Source organism: Oncorhynchus kisutch, linkage group LG9 (assembly GCF_002021735.2).
Source record: "Oncorhynchus kisutch isolate 150728-3 linkage group LG9, Okis_V2, whole genome shotgun sequence".
Classification (NCBI taxonomy): Eukaryota; Metazoa; Chordata; class Actinopteri; order Salmoniformes; family Salmonidae; genus Oncorhynchus; species Oncorhynchus kisutch.
The window spans coordinates 39,745,654-39,762,020 of NC_034182.2; the positions used below are offsets into that span (position 1 = coordinate 39,745,654).

General features: G+C 44.7%; 1 protein-coding gene across 1 annotated transcript in view; it reads left to right on the forward strand.

The window, feature by feature from the left end:
* Positions 1-16,367, forward strand: part of nwd2 (NACHT and WD repeat domain containing 2) — a 75,922-nt gene that overhangs the window by 50,038 nt on the left and 9,517 nt on the right. The window contains exon 5 of the mRNA XM_031832573.1: positions 10,968-11,171. Coding sequence (XP_031688433.1) covers positions 10,968-11,171 — 204 coding nt within the window. The remainder of the gene's footprint in view (positions 1-10,967; positions 11,172-16,367) is intronic.

The window sequence follows — 16,367 nt, forward strand, 5'->3', positions numbered from 1 at the left end:
CTCCCTCTCTCTCTCTCTCTCTCTCTCTCGCTCTCTTTGTCTCTCTCTTTCTCTTTCTCTCTCTCCCTCTCTCCCTCGCTCTCTTTGTCTCTCTGTGTCTCTCTTTCTCTCTCTCTCCCACTCTCTCTCTCTCTCGCTCTCTTTCTCTCTCTCTGTCTCTCTCTTTCTCTTTCTCTCTCTCTCTCACTCTCTCTCCCTCTCTCTCTCTTTCTCTCTGTCTCTCTCTTTCTCTCTGTCTCTCTCTTTCTCTTTCTCTCTCTCTCTCTCTCTCTCCCTCTCTCTCTCTTTCTCTCTCTCTCTCTCTCTCTCTCTCTCTCTCTCTCTCTCTCTCTCTCTCTCTCTCTCTCTCTCTCTCTCTCTCTCTCTCTCTCTCTCTCTCTCAATTCAATTCAATTCAAGGGGCTTCATTGGCATGGGAAACATATGTTAAAATTGCCAAAGCAAGTGAAGTAGATAATAATGAATAATAATAATGAACAGAATACATTACACTCACAGAAGTTCCAAAAGAGTAAAGGCATTACAAATATCTGTTCTGTAGTTCCACACAAACTGTTCTGTAGTCCTAAACAAACTGTTCTGTAGTCCCACACAAACTATTCTGTAGTCCCCACACAAACTTTTCTATAGTTCCAAACAAACTGTTCTGTAGTCCCACACAAACTGTTCTGTAGTCCCAAACAAACTGTTCTGTAGTCCCCACACAAACTGTTCTGTAGGTCCACACAAACTGTTCTGTAGTTCCACACAAACTGTTCTGTAGTTCCACACAAACTGTTCTGTAGTTCCACACAAACTGTTCTGTAGTCCCAAACAAACTGTTCTGTAGTCCCCACACAAACTGTTCTGTAGTTCCACACAAACTGTTCTGTAGTTCCACACAAACTGTTCTGTAGTCCCACACAAACTGTTCTGTAGTCCCCACACAAACTTTTCTATAGTTCCACACAAACTGTTCTGTAGTCCCACACAAACTGTTCTGTAGTTCCACACAAACTGTTCTGTAGTCCCAAACAAACTGTTCTGTAGTCCCCACACAAACTGTTCTGTAGTTCCACACAAACTGTTCTGTAGTTCCACACAAACTGTTCTGTAGTTCCACACAAACTGTTCTGTAGTTCCACACAAACTGTTCTGTAGTTCCACACAAACTGTTCTGTAGTCCCAAACAAACTGTTCTGTAGTCCCCACACAAACTGTTCTGTAGTTCCACACAAACTGTTCTGTAGTTCCACACAAACTGTTCTGTAGTCCCACACAAACTGTTCTGTAGTCCCCACACAAACTGTTCTGTAGTTCCACACAAACTGTTCTGTAGTCCCCACACAAACTGTTCTGTAGTTCCACACAAACTGTTCTGTAGTTCCACACAAACTGTTCTGTAGTTCCACACAAACTGTTCTGTAGTTCCACACAAACTGTTCTGTAGTTCCACACAAACTGTTCTGTAGTCCCAAACAAACTGTTCTGTAGTCCCCACACAAACTGTTCTGTAGTTCCACACAAACTGTTCTGTAGTTCCACACAAACTGTTCTGTAGTCCCACACAAACTGTTCTGTAGTCCCAAACAAACTGTTCTGTAGTCCCAAACAAACTGTTCTGTAGTTCCACACAAACTGTTCTGTAGTTCCACACAAACTGTTCTGTAGTCCCAAACAAACTGTTCTGTAGTCCCAAACAAACTGTTCTGTAGTCCCCACACAAACTGTTCTGTAGTTCCACACAAACTGTTCTGTAGTTCCACACAAACTGTTCTGTAGTCCCCACACAAACTGTTCTGTAGTCCCCACACAAACTGTTCTGTAGTTCCACACAAACTGTTCTGTAGTTCCACACAAACTGTTCTGTAGTCCCCACACAAACTGTTCTGTAGTCCCCACACAAACTGTTCTGTAGTTCCACACAAACTGTTCTGTAGTTCCACACAAACTGTTCTGTAGTCCCCACACAAAACTCTGCCTTAAACTGGCTCTGTAAAAGAAAACAGCTGATGGAGGGCTTTGATTGGAGCTGTTGCTATTTCCTAATGAGGAGAATGTATCTCATCTCCCGTTGTCTTTCAAAACTTTCCATTTCCTTCATGTCAGCGAGTTTTCTGTGATCTCGGTCAGCATCCATGTACAAACGACTGTCACTTGTGTCTTCAAACAGCCGACATGCCTTAACTCTCTCCCTCAGATCCCTCGCCAAGCAATTTCAGGGGAACTGCCTCAATTTTGTCCAACAGGCCCGAATAGAAATTGGTTTTGGCGGAAAAAATAGCTAGCTAACCCCATTCACATGTCTTTCGCTGTATCTCAAAAGACACACAATCCCAAACACAAGACACTCATTTGATCTTGTTCAGTGTTTCTCATCAAAAAGGCCTTTTCATCAACAAGACTCAGAGCTGAAGATACGACAAGTCACATAGACCAGTATTTCCCAACCCTGGTCCTCCAGTACCCCCAACAGTGTTTCCCAACCCTGGTCCTCCAGCACCCCCAACCCTGGTCCTCCAGCAACCCCAACCCTGGTCCTCCAGTACCCCCAACAGTGTTTCCCAACCCTGGTCCTCCAGCACCCCCAACCCTGGTCCTCCAGCAACCCCAACCCTGGTCCTCCAGTACCCCCAACCCTGGTCCTCCAGTACCCCCAACCCTGGTCCTCCAGTACCCCCAACCCTGGTCCTCCAGTACCCCCAACAGTGTTTCCCAACCCTGGTCTTCCAGCACCTCCAACCCTGGTCCTCCAGCAACCCCAACCCTGGTCGTCCAGTACCCCCAACCCTGGTCCTCCAGTAACCCCAACCCTGGTCGTCCAGTACCCCCAACCCTGGTCCTCCTTCAACCCCAACCCTGGTCCTCCAGTACCCCCAACCCTGGTCCTCCAGTACCCCCAACCCTGGTCCTCCAGTACCCCCAACCCTGGTCCTCCAGTACCCCCAACCCTGGTCCTCCAGTACCCCCAACCCTGGTCCTCCAGTACCCCCAACAGTGTTTCCAGGGTTGGGAGTGATGTTCTGCTCCTGCTCCTATTCTCCTCACATGCGTGTGATTCTGCACATCAAGCCTCAACTGGTAACTGTTCCTAATAATGATAATGGTTTGGTCGTCGGTCAAAAGCATACTGAGTAGTGTGGTTCTGAATAGGGTCGCAAAGCTACAGGTAATTTACCAAAGTTACCAGAGTCTACAGTATGTAACAGAAAATATATTGCAATCTATCGTTACTTTGGTAATTTATACTTGAATAACTTTTATTTAAAATTATTCATATATAGACCATAAGGTTCAAGAGAAAATAGCCTAATTAATGAAAAAAGCATTTCATCAACAATGACATTAATATCAATTACCTCTACAACTCTTCCAAAAATTGACATAAAAAACGAGGTGAAACACAGTGGCTTCGAAAGTATTCAGACCGCTTGACTTTTTCCACATTTTGTTACGTTACAGCCTTATTCAAAAGTGGATTAAATAAAAACAATTTCCTCAGCAATCTACACACAAGACCCCATAATGACATCACAATACCCCATAATGACATCACAATACCCCATAATGACATCACAATACCCCATAATCACATCATAATACCCCATAATGACATCACAATACCCCATAATGACATCACAATACCCCATAATGACATCATAATACCCCATAATGACCTCATAATAACCCATAATGACATCATAATACCCCATAATGACATCACAATACCCCATAATGACAAAGCAAAACTGGTTTTTAGAAAGCCATGAGGTAATTGTCTGTAGAGCTCCGAGACAGGATTGGGTCCAGGCACAGATGTGGGGAAGGGTGCCAAAACATTTCTGCAGCATTGAAGGTCCCCAAGAACACAGTGGCCTTCATCATTCTTAAATGAAAGAAGTTTGGAACCACCAAGACTCTTCCTAGAGCTGGCCGCACGGCCAAACTGAGCAATCGGGGGAGAAGGGCCTTAGTCAGGGAGGTATCAAAGAACCCGATGGTCACTGACAGAGCTCTAGAGTACCTCTGTTGAGATGGGAGAACCTTCCAGAATGACAACCTTCTCTGCAGCACTCCACCAATCAGGCCTTTATGGTAGAGTGGCCAGACAGAAGCCACTCCTCAGTAACAAGCACATGACACCCACTTGGAGTTTGCCAAAAGGCACCTAAAGATTCTCAGACCACGAGAAACAAGATTCTCTGGTCTGGTGAAACCAAGATTGAACTCTTTGGCCTGAATGCCAAGCATCACATCTGGAGGAAACCTGGCACCATCCCTACGGTGAAGCATGGTGGTGGCAGCATCATGCTGTGGGGATGTTTTTCAGTGGCAGGGACTGGGAGACTAGTCAGGATCAAGGCAAAGATGAACGGAGCAAAGTACAGCGAGACCCTTGATGAAAACCTGCTCCAGAGCCCTCAGGATCTCAGACTGGGGCAGAGGTTCACCTTCCAACAGGACCACGACCCTAAGCACACAGCCGAGACAACGGGCTTTCCTCGAAATAGTTGTGCAGCGACGCTCCCCATCCAACCTGACAGAGCTTGAGAGAATCTGCAGAGAAGAATGTGAGAAACTCCCCAAATACAGGTGTGCCAAGCTTGTAGCGTCATACCCAAGAAGTCTTGAGGTTGTAATCACTGCCAAAGGTGCTTCAAGTAAGTATTGAGTAAAGGGTCTGAATACTTTCCTAAGGCAGTGTATATACGTTGTGTAAAATATATATATATAAAATAATAATATAAAGGGTATTTCATGTGGAAAGCCTCATAACCAGCCTACCTGGTTAAATAAAGGTGAAAAAAATAAAAAAAATAACACCACATTCACTATGTTGATGGTTTTATATTTATTTCGTTTTAAAGTTTTGTCCCCTTTTTTAATCATTTAATTATAACAAATATTTGACATTTTATAAGGCCGCACAGAGGGCCAGAGATCATTACAGACACCGGTGATAATCTGACGTACCCCCCAAAAAGGCCACTAGATATATAGCCCCCAGTATATAGCCTCGTTATTGTTATGTACTTTTCTTGTGTTACTTTCTTCTTGGGTTTACTTCTTGATTTTACATGTTTTTTCTTCACATTAGTTTATTTTGTAAATAATTTCATAACTCTTATTTATTGAACTTCATTGTTGGTTAAGGGCTTGTAAGTAAGGATTGCACGGTAAGGTCTAAGCCTGTTGTATTCGGTGCTGTCATGAACACGATGGGAGACAGAGAGCTGGTTTTAAGCTCAGGTGTTATAAAGGACCACAGCAGGAGGCAGGTAGCTGGGTCCAGGGGCAGGCAGAAGGTCATACACAGCAGGAGGCAGGTAGTTGGGTCCAGGGGCAGGCAGAAGGTCATACACAGCAGGAGGCAGGTAGCTGGGTCCAGGGGCAGGCAGAAGGTCATACACAGCAGGAGGCAGGTAGTTGGGTCCAGGGGCAGGCAGAAAGTCATACACAGCAGGAGGCAGGTAGCTGGGTCCAGTGGCAGGCAGAAGGTTATACACAGGAGGAGGCAGGTAGCTGGGTCCAGGGGCAGGCAGAAGGTCATACACAGGGGTCCAAAAAGGCAACAGTACAGGCAGGGAAAAGGCTAGTAACATCATCCAGGAGATCAGGCAATAGGTTAATAACAGGAAATCCGGCAGGGAATAGGCAAAAGGCGTCATTAGTGAGGTAGACAAAACCTATCATACATGGGAGGAGTAGATTACAGTACAAACAGCGCTCCGACTAGCCGTGTGTCACAAAGCAAATAATACCTCACAATGATGAGGTGCAAAGAACTGGACAAAATACTGTGTGATAATGACATACAGATGTGTGAACAGGTGATCAGACATCAGGTGATTGGGATCTGGAAAGTGGGCTGCGTTCGGGGGATCTATGTGTTTGAGAGTGTGAGATGGAAAGTGGGCCTGGAGAGTGAGCTGCGTTCGGGGGATCTATGTGTTTGAGAGTGTGAGATGGAAAGTGGGCTGTGTTCAGGGGATCTATGTGTTTGAGAGTGTGAGATGGAAAGTGGGCTGCGTTCAGGGGATCTATGTGTTTGAGAGTGTGAGATGGAAAGTGGGCTGTGTTCAGGGGATCTATGTGTTTGAGAGTGTGAGCTGGAAAGTGGGCTGGAGAGTGAGTTGCACTCAGGGGATCTATGTGTTTGAGAGTGTGAGATGGAAGCAGACGTTACAGGGGCGTGTGACAAATACAATTTGATATGATTTGTTTTGAAAATGTTTTGTAAGATACCAAAATCCTTGTACTTACTGGTAAAATTCAAAAGTTTTGAGTAATATCCTCTCCCTTTGGGACCCTAGTTTTGAGTAATATCCTCTCCCTTTGTGACCCTAGTTTTGAGTAATATCCTCTCCCTTTGGGAACCTAGTTTTGAGTAATATCCTCTCCCTTTGGGACCCTAGTTTTGAGTAATATCCTCTCCCTTTGGGACCCTAGTTTTGAGTAATATCCTCTCCCTTTGGGACCCTAGTTTTGAGTAATATCCTCTCCCTTTGGGACCCTAGTTTTGAGTGATATCCTCTCCCTTTGGGACCCTAGTTTTGAGTAATATCCTCTCCCTTTGGGACCCTAGTTTTGAGTAATATCCTCTCCCTTTGCGACCCTAGTTTTGAGTAATATCCTCTCCCTTTGCGACCCTAGTTTTGAGTAATATCCTCTCCCTTTGGGACCCTAGTTTTGAGTAATATCCTCTCCCTTTGGGACCCTAGTTTTGAGTAATATCCTCTCCCTCTGCGACCCTAGTTTTGAGTAATATCCTCTCCCTCTGCGACCCTAGTTTTGAGTAATATCCTCTCCCTCTGCGACCCTAGTTTTGAGTAATATCCTCTCCCTTTGGTACCCTAGTTTTGAGTAATATCCTCTCCCTTTGGGACCCTAGTTTTGAGTAATATCCTCTCCCTTTGCGACCCTAGTTTTGAGTAATATCCTCTCCCTCTGCGACCCTAGTTTTGAGTAATATCCTCTCCCTTTGGGACCCTAGTTTTGAGTAATATCCTCTCCCTCTGCGACCCTAGTTTTGAGTAATATCCTCTCCCTTTGTGACCCTAGTTTTGAGTAATATCCTCTCCCTTTGTGACCCTAGTTTTGAGTAATATCCTCTCCCTTTGTGACCCTAGTTTTGAGTAATATCCTCTCCCTTTGCGACCCTAGTTTTGAGTAATATCCTCTCCCTTTGGGACCCTAGTTTTGAGTGATATCCTCTCCCTTTGGGACCCTAGTTTTGAGTGATATCCTCTCCCTTTGGGACCCTAGTTTTGAGTAATATCCTCTCCCTTTGGGACCCTAGTTTTGAGTAATATCCTCTCCCTTTGGGACCCTAGTTTTGAGTAATATCCTCTCCCTTTGGGACCCTAGTTTTGAGTAATATCCTCTCCCTCTGCGACCCTAGTTTTGAGTAATATCCTCTCCCTTTGGGACCCTAGTTTTGAGTAATATCCTTTCCCTTTGCGACCCTAGTTTTGAGTAATATCCTCTCCCTTTGGGACCCTAGTTTTGAGTAATATCCTCTCCCTTTGTGACCCTAGTTTTGAGTAATATCCTCTCCCTCTGCGACCCTAGTTTTGAGTAATATCCTCTCCCTCTGCGACCCTAGTTTTGAGTGATAAGATAATTAGCTAGTGCAGTGTCACGTTCTGACCTTTATTTCCTTTGTTTCGTCGTTATTTAGTATGGTCAGGGCGTGAGTTGGGGTGGGCAGTCTATGTTTGTTTTTCTATGATTTTGGGATTTCTATGTTTCGGCCTAGTATGGTTCTCAATCAGAGGCAGGTGTCATTAGTTGCCTCTGATTGAGAATCATACTTAGGTAGCCTGGGTTGCACTGTTTGTTTGTGGGTGATTGTCTATGTTAGTGGCTTGTGTCATCACAGGTCTCATTTATAGCTTCACGGTCGTTTATTGTTTTTGTGTTCAGTACTTTCTTTAATTAAATATTCATCATGAACACATACCACGCCGCATTTTGGTCCTCCGATCCATCTCGCCTCTCCTCTTCAGATGAAGAGGAGGACGACTGTGACATGCAGATTATTTCAGCCTGGTTGGCAGAGATCAAATCAAATCAAATTTGATATGATTAAAACACTATTATTCTATCAAGCATGTGTGAGTGGTTGGTTTTATATAATCTTGTATCCCTGGCCAAATTATTATAGGGAGAGAGTGGTGATAATGCTTGTGTCACTGTTCAAGATGATAATGATGACGATTATAGCATTCATGACAACAACCTTTAACCTAATTTTATATGTGCATACATTCTCAGTTCCATTTTTCCATGTGCTGACAACAGTGGAGGCTGCTGAGGAGATGGCAGCTCATAGTAATGGCTGGCATGGAGTGTAATGGAATGTTTGATACCGTTTGATCTAGAAGCGAAAGAAACACACACCTGTTTAGGAGAGGTGCTGGCTAGCAGAGTAGAACACCTGTTTAGGAGAGGTGCTGGCTAGCAGAGTAGAACACCTGTTTAGGAGAGGTGCTGGCTAGCAGAGTAGAACACCTGTTTAGGAGAGGTGATGGCTAGCAGAGTAGGACACCTGTTTAGGAGAGGTGCTGGCTAGCAGAGTAGAACACCTGTTTAGGAGAGGTGCTGGCTAGCAGAGTAGAACACCTGTTTAGGAGAGGTGCTGGCTAGCAGAGTAGATCACCTGTTTAGGAGAGGTGATGGCTAGCAGAGTAGAACACCTGTTTAGGAGAGGTGCTGGCTAGCAGAGTAGAACACCTGTTTAGGAGAGGTGCTGGCTAGCAGAGTAGAACACCTGTTTAGGAGAGGTGATGGCTAGCAGAGTAGAACACCTGTTTAGGAGAGGTGCTGGCTAGCAGAGTAGAACACCTGTTTAGGAGAGGTGCTGGCTAGCAGAGTAGGACACCTGTTTAGGAGAGGTGCTGGCTAGCAGAGTAGAACACTTGTTTAGGAGGGGTGCTGGCTAGCAGAGTAGAACACCTGTTTAGGAGAGGTGCTGGCTAGCAGAGTAGAACACCTGTTTAGGAGAGGTGCTGGCTAGCAGAGTAGAACACCTGTTTAGGAGAGGTGCTGGCTAACAGAGTAGAACACCTGTTTAGGAGAGGTGCTGGCTAGCAGAGTAGAACACCTGTTTAGGAGAGGTGCTGGCTAGCAGAGTAGAACACCTGTTTAGGAGAGGTGCTGGCTAGCAGAGTAGAACACCTGTTTAGGAGAGGTGCTGGCTAGCAGAGTAGAACACCTGTTTAGGAGAGGTGCTGGCTAGCAGAGTAGAACACCTGTTTAGGAGAGGTGCTGGCTAGCAGAGTAGAACACCTGTTTAGGAGAGGTGCTGGCTAGCCGAGTAGAACACCTGTTTAGGAGAGGTGCTGGCTAGCAGAGTAGAACACCTGTTTAGGAGAGGTGCTGGCTAGCCGAGTAGAACACCTGTTTAGGAGAGGTGCTGGCTAGCAGAGTAGAACACCTGTTTAGGTGAGGTGCTGGCTAGCAGAGTAGAACACCTGTTTAGGAGAGGTGCTAGCTAGCAGAGTAGAACACCTGTTTAGGAGAGGTGCTGGCTAGCAGAGTAGAACACCTGTTTAGGAGAGGTTCTGGCTAGCAGAGTAGAACACCTGTTTAGGAGAGGTGCTGGCTAGCAGAGTAGAACACCTGTTTAGCTGAGGTGCTGGCTAGCAGAGTAGAACACCTGTTTAGGAGAGGTGTTGGCTAGCAGAGTAGAACAACTGTTTAGGTGAGGTGCTAGCTAGCAGAGTAGAACACCTGTTTAGGAGAGGTGCTGGCTAGCAGAGTAGAACACCTGTTTAGGTGAGGTGCTGGCTAGCAGAGTAGAACACCTGTTTAGGAGAGGTGTTGGCTAGCAGAGTAGAACACCTGTTTAGGAGAGGTGTTGGCTAGCAGAGTAGAACACCTGTTTAGGAGAGGTGTTGGCTAGCAGAGTAGAACACCTGTTTAGGTGAGGTGCTAGCTAGCAGAGTAGAACACCTGTTTAGGAGAGGTGTTGGCTAGCAGAGTAGAACACCTGTTTAGGTGAGGTGCTGGCTAACAGAGTAGAAATCTTGAAAAAGAAAAGGAGAGCCTCTCACTCTTGGAGCTCAGATGCAACAATTGAATCATCTAATAACCAACGTCTCGACAGACAAGCTCTCTTCATCAGGTTATGATGCCGTTTGATTCCGTCTCCATTCACTCCATTCCAGACATTGTTAATGAGCCGTCCTCCTCTCAGCAGCCTCCACTGACCGACCAACCGACCCATACTCCTGTTGTTTTCATTCCCTTCAAAGCAGCTACCAACACACTGAGAAGGATCACAGACCAATTAAAACCATACAATCCTGATACACTCAGCACATCAGCTCTCTCTGGATGGCCCTGACCACTCACTCTGCCTCGGTGTGTGTGTGTGTGTGTGTGTGTGTGTGTGTGTGTGTGTGTGTGTGTGTGTGTGTGTGTGTGTGTGTGTGTGTGTGTGTGTGTGTGTGTGTGTGTGTGTGTGTGTGTGTGTGCGTGCGTGTGCATGTGTGTGCGTGCGTGCGTGTGTGCGCATGTGTATGTGTGTTTGAGTGTGTGTGTGTGCGTGCGTGCGTGTCTGTGTGTGTGTGTGTGTGTGTGTGTGTGTGTGTGTGTTTGTGCGTGTGTGCGTGCGTGTGTGTGCGTGTGTGTGTGCGTGCGTGTGTGTGTGTGTGTGTGTGTGTGTGTGTGTGTGTGTGTGTGTGTGCGTGCGTGTGTGTGTGTTTGTGTGTGTGTGTGTGTGTGTGCGTGAACTCTAAGCCAAGGCTGACATACCAATAGATAACACCCACGTGCCTTGCAGATAGCAGCCCGGTACACAGGAACCAAATGAAAGGCTGTCGTAAGGCGCTTCAATGAGCACTTTAATGTGAAAATCAGAAACTGCCTCAACGATACTCCTAGAACGAGAACAACTAGAAACCTTGAAAACCAATCATCATAGAAAGTCAAGCGATGATGATGATGATGATGATGATGATGTCTTTCTTTCTTCCTCCCAGGGGCTGGTGGGAGAGAAGTATGGCAGTATCCGCGTGCCGGGGGAGGTGGAGGCTCCAGAGTTTGAGATGATCTTGGATGCGGCGGTGGAGGCGGGCCTAGACACACACATCCTGGAGGAGTGGTACTGTCGAGATGAGAACTCCGTGCCGCCGGCCTACTACCTCAAACCCAAAGCCCAGATGTTGAAGAACTACCAAAACTCAGTAAGTTCTGACTGAACCCTTCTGCCTCAAAACCTACAGAACTGATGCTCAGACCCAGTCGTTCTGGAATGACCGTGGGACGTGGCCAGGGTTCTCTTGCAGTGGAGGCTGGTGGGTTGAGCTATAGGAGGACAGTCTCATCGTAATGGCAGGAATGAAAGACATGGAACAGAGTCAAACGTGGTTTCCATGTGTGTGACGTGATTGATACCGTTCCACCGTCCTCCTATAGCTCCTCCCACCAGCCTCCACTGTTCTCTTGGATCATATGGAAAAAGACGACCTGAGTAGGTAGGTCTCAGTGAGACTAGGCCAAGATACTGAAGCATCCATATTCAGCAGATGCTATTATCCAGAGACTTACAGTAAGTGCATTCATCTTCAGATAGCTAGGTGGGACAACCACATCAGCAAAGTCAGTGAAATTAAAAAATATGTATCATATTTACATTGGAAAAAGGGAACCTTTCTGCTCTGTTTTAGTCGAAGCAAACTGTTACTCCCTTCACATTCACAAAAAGCACCCGTAATACTGGCCAGTAAAAGTCACCTGGAAACAGCTCTCTTAAAACTTCTGGACTTCAAGTTGCTTCCCCCATTAGAACGTGTTGTTCTGATGGAACGTTTCCCTCATTAGAACGTGTTGTTCTGATGGAACGTTTCCCTCATTAGAACGTGTTGTTCTGATGGAACGTTTCCCTCACTAGAACGTGTTGTTCTGATGGAACGTTTCCCTCACTAGAACGTGTTGTTCTGATGGAACGTTTCCCTCACTAGAACGTGTTGTTCTGATGGAACGTTTCCCCCATTAGAACGTGTTGTTCTGATGGAACGTTTCCCTCACTAGAACGTGTTGTTCTGATGGAACGTTTCCCTCATTAGAACGTGTTGTTCTGATGGAACGTTTCCCTCACTAGAACGTGTTGTTCTGATGGAACGTTTCCCTCATTAGAACGTGTTGTTCTGATGGAACGTTTCCCCCATTAGAACGTGTTGTTCTGATGGAACGTTTCCCTCACTAGAACGTGTTGTTCTGGTGGAACGTTTCCCTCATTAGAACGTGTTGTTCCGGTGGAACGTTTCCCCCATTAGAACGCGTTGTTCCGGTGGAACGTTTCCCCCATTAGAACGTGTTGTTCCGGTGGAACGTTTCCCCCATTAGAACGCGTTGTTCCGGTGGAACGTTTCCCCCATTAGAACGTGTTGTTCCGGTGGAACGTTTGATACCTATAAAGATTCACCTTTGCACTTTCTTAAAAGCTTTGTGATCTTACTGTGAGTTGGCACAAGCAGTAAACATATCTGTGGCTCTCCGTGCAGCTGTCACAGTCCCCATGTCACTACAGTGTAACTACAGTAACTACAGTGTAACTACAGTAACTACAGTGTAACTACAGTAACTAAAGCTTTGTAATCTTACTGTGAGTTGGCACAAGCAGTAAACATATCTGTGGCTCTCCGTGCAGCTGTCACAGTCCCCATGTCACTACAGTGTAACTACAGTAACTACAGTGTAACTACAGTAACTACAGTAACTAAAGCTTTGTAATCTTACTGTGAGTTGGCACTAGCAGTAAACATATCTGTGGCTCTCCGTGCAGCTGTCACAGTCCCCATGTCACTACAGTGTAACTACAGTAACTACAGTGTAACTACAGTAACTACAGTGTAACTACAGTGTAACTACAGTAACTACAGTGTAACTACAGTGTAACTATAGTAACTACAGTGTAACTATAGTAACTACAGTAACTAAAGCTTTGTAATCTTACTGTGAGTTGGCACTAGCAGTAAACATATCTGTGGCTCTCCGTGCAGCTGTCACAGTCCCCATATCACTACAGTGTAACTACAGCAACTACAGTGTAACTACAGTAACTACAGTAACTAAAGCTTTGTAATCTTACTGTGAGTTGGCACTAGCAGTAAACATATCTGTGGCTCTCCGTGCAGCTGTCACAGTCCCCATGTCACTACAGTGTAACTACAGTAACTACAGTGTAACTACAGTAACTACAGTGTAACTACAGTAACTACAGTAACTAAAGCTTTGTAATCTTACTGTGAGTTGGCACTAGCAGTAAACATATCTGTGGCTCTCCGTGCAGCTGTCACAGTCCCCATGTCACTACAGTGTAACTACAGTAACTACAGTGTAACTACAGTAACTACAGTGTAACTACAGTGTAACTACAGTAACTACAGTGTAACTACAGTGTAACTATAGTAACTACAGTGTAACTATAGTAACTACAGTAACTAAAGCTTTGTAATCTTACTGTGAGTTGGCACTAGCAGTAAACATATCTGTGGCTCTCCGTGCAGCTGTCACAGTCCCCATGTCACTACAGTGTAACTACAGTAACTACAGTGTAACTACAGTAACTACAGTAACTAAAGCTTTGTAATCTTACTGTGAGTTGGCACTAGCAGTAAACATATCTGTGGCTCTCCGTGCAGCTGTCACAGTCCCCATGTCACTACAGGGTAACTACAGTAACTACAGTGTAACTACAGTAACTACAGTGTAACTACAGTAACTACAGTAACTATAGTAACTAAAGCTTTGTAATCTTACTGTGAGTTGGCACTAGCAGTAAACGTATCTGTGGCTCTCCGTGCAGCTGTCACAGTCCCCATGTCACTACAGTGTAACTACAGTAACTACAGTGTAACTACAGTAACTATAGTGTAACTACAGTAACTATAGTGTAACTAGAATAACTACAGTGTAACTACAGTAACTATAGTGTAACTACAGTAACTATAGTGTAACTAGAGTAACTACAGTGTAACTACAGTAACTACAGTGTAACTATAGTAACTGCAGTATCTACAGTAACTGCAGTAACTACAGTAACTACAGTGTAACTATAGTAACTACAGTGTAACTACAGTAACTACAGTGTAATTACAGTAACTACAGTGTAACTACAGTAACTACAGTGTAACTATAGTAACTACAGTGTAACTACAGAACCTACAGTGTAATTACAGTAACTACAGTGTAACTACAGTAACTACAGTGTAACTATAGTAACAACAGTGTAACTACAGTGTAACTATAGTAACTACAGTAACTACAGTGTAACTACAGTGTAACTATAGTAACTACAGTAACTACAGTGTAACTACAGTAACTACAGTGTAACTATAGTAACTACAGTGTAACTACAGTAACTACATTGTAACTATAGTAACTACAGTAACTACAGTGTAACTACAGTAACTACAGTGTCATTACAGTAACTACAGTGTAACTACAGTAACTACAGTGTAACTACAGTAACTACAGTGTAATTACAGTAACTACAGTGTAACTACAGTAACTACAGTGTAACTATAGTAACTACAGTGTAACTACAGTGTAACTATAGTAACTACAGTAACTACAGTGTAACTACAGTAACTCCAGTGTAACTATAGTAACTACAGTGTAACTACAGTAACTACATTGTAACTATAGTAACTACAGTAACTACAGTGTAACTACAGTAACTACAGTGTCATTACAGTAACTACAGTGTAACTACAGTAACTACAGTGTAACTACAGTAACTACTGTGTAATTACAGTAACTACAGTGTAACTACAGTGTAACTACAGCGCTTGGCTAGTTAGTTAAGTTAAGCATTATAAGTGTAACGGGTAGCTGAACGTTTGTCCATGTGTTTGGACAATATATAGCCTCACTATTGTTATTTTACTGCTGCTCTTTAATTATTTTTTATTTTTTTATTGTACTTATCTACTTTTTACTTAACACTTATTTTTCTTAAAACTTCATTGTTGGTTAAGGGCTTTTAAGTAAGCATTTCACTGTGAGGTCTACTACACCTGTTGTATTCAGCATTTCACTGTGAGGTCTACTACACCTGTTGTATTCAGCATTTCACTGTGAGGTCTACTACACCTGTTGTATTCAGCATTTCACTGTAAGGTCGACTACACCTGTTGTATTCAGCATTTCACTGTAAGGTCGACTACACCTGTTGTATTCAGCATTTCACTGTAAGGTCTACTACACCTGTTGTATTCAGCATTTCACTGTAAGGTCGACTACACCTGTTGTATTCAGCATTTCACTGTGAGGTCGACTACACCTGTTGTATTCAGCATTTCACTGTGAGGTCGACTACACCTGTTGTATTCAGCATTTCACTGTAAGGTCTACTACACCTGTTGTATTCAGCATTTCACTGTGAGGTCTACTACACCTGTTGTATTCAGCATTTCACTGTGAGGTCTACTACACCTGTTGTATTCAGCATTTCACTGTAAGGTCGACTACACCTGTTGTATTCAGCATTTCACTGTAAGGTCTACTACACCTGTTGTATTCAGCATTTCACTGTAAGGTCGACTACACCTGTTGTATTCAGCATTTCACTGTGAGGTCGACTACACCTGTTGTATTCAGCATTTCACTGTAAGGTCGACTACACCTGTTGTATTCAGCATTTCACTGTAAGGTCGACTACACCTGTTGTATTCGGCGCATGTGACAAATAACATTTGATTTGAGTTGATTTGATTTGTGCATGCCTGTGCATGCCTGTGTGACGGTCACCCTGTCACTACAGTACTCGGGCTAGTTAGTTAAGTAAAGCATTATAAGTACGCTGTAGCGGGTAGCTGAACGTTTGTGCATGCCTGTGTGACGGTCACCTTGTCACTACAGTACTAGCTTTTAGCATGCCGACTTTGGCTAGCTGAACATTTAGCGTTTGTGTCACTCAATGCGGCTCCTCCTCTTGGTTGGAGGTTTGATGGAGGAGAACAGCACAGTTGGCCTGCTGGAACCTTCTCTCGTGAATCTCATGAACATCCTGTCTCCAGCACAGGGGGTTGGTGGCACCTTAATTGGGGAGGACGGGCTCGTGGTAATGTCTGAGGCTGAATCAGAGGAATGGTATCAAATACGCATGGTTTCTATGTGTTTGATGCCATTCGCGCCGTTCCAGCCGTTATTAAGAGCCGTCTTCCCCTCAGCAGCCTCCACTGCTCTCCAAGGATTGGCGGGGCAGCAGGGTAGCCTAGTGGTTAGAGTGTAGGGGCGGCAGCGTAGCCTAGTGGTTAGAGTGTAGAGGCGGCAGGTAGCCTAGTGGTTAGAGTGTTGGACTAGTAACCGGAAGGTTGCAAGTTCAAGCCCCCGAGCTGACATGGAACAAATCTGTCGTTCTGCCCCTGAACAGG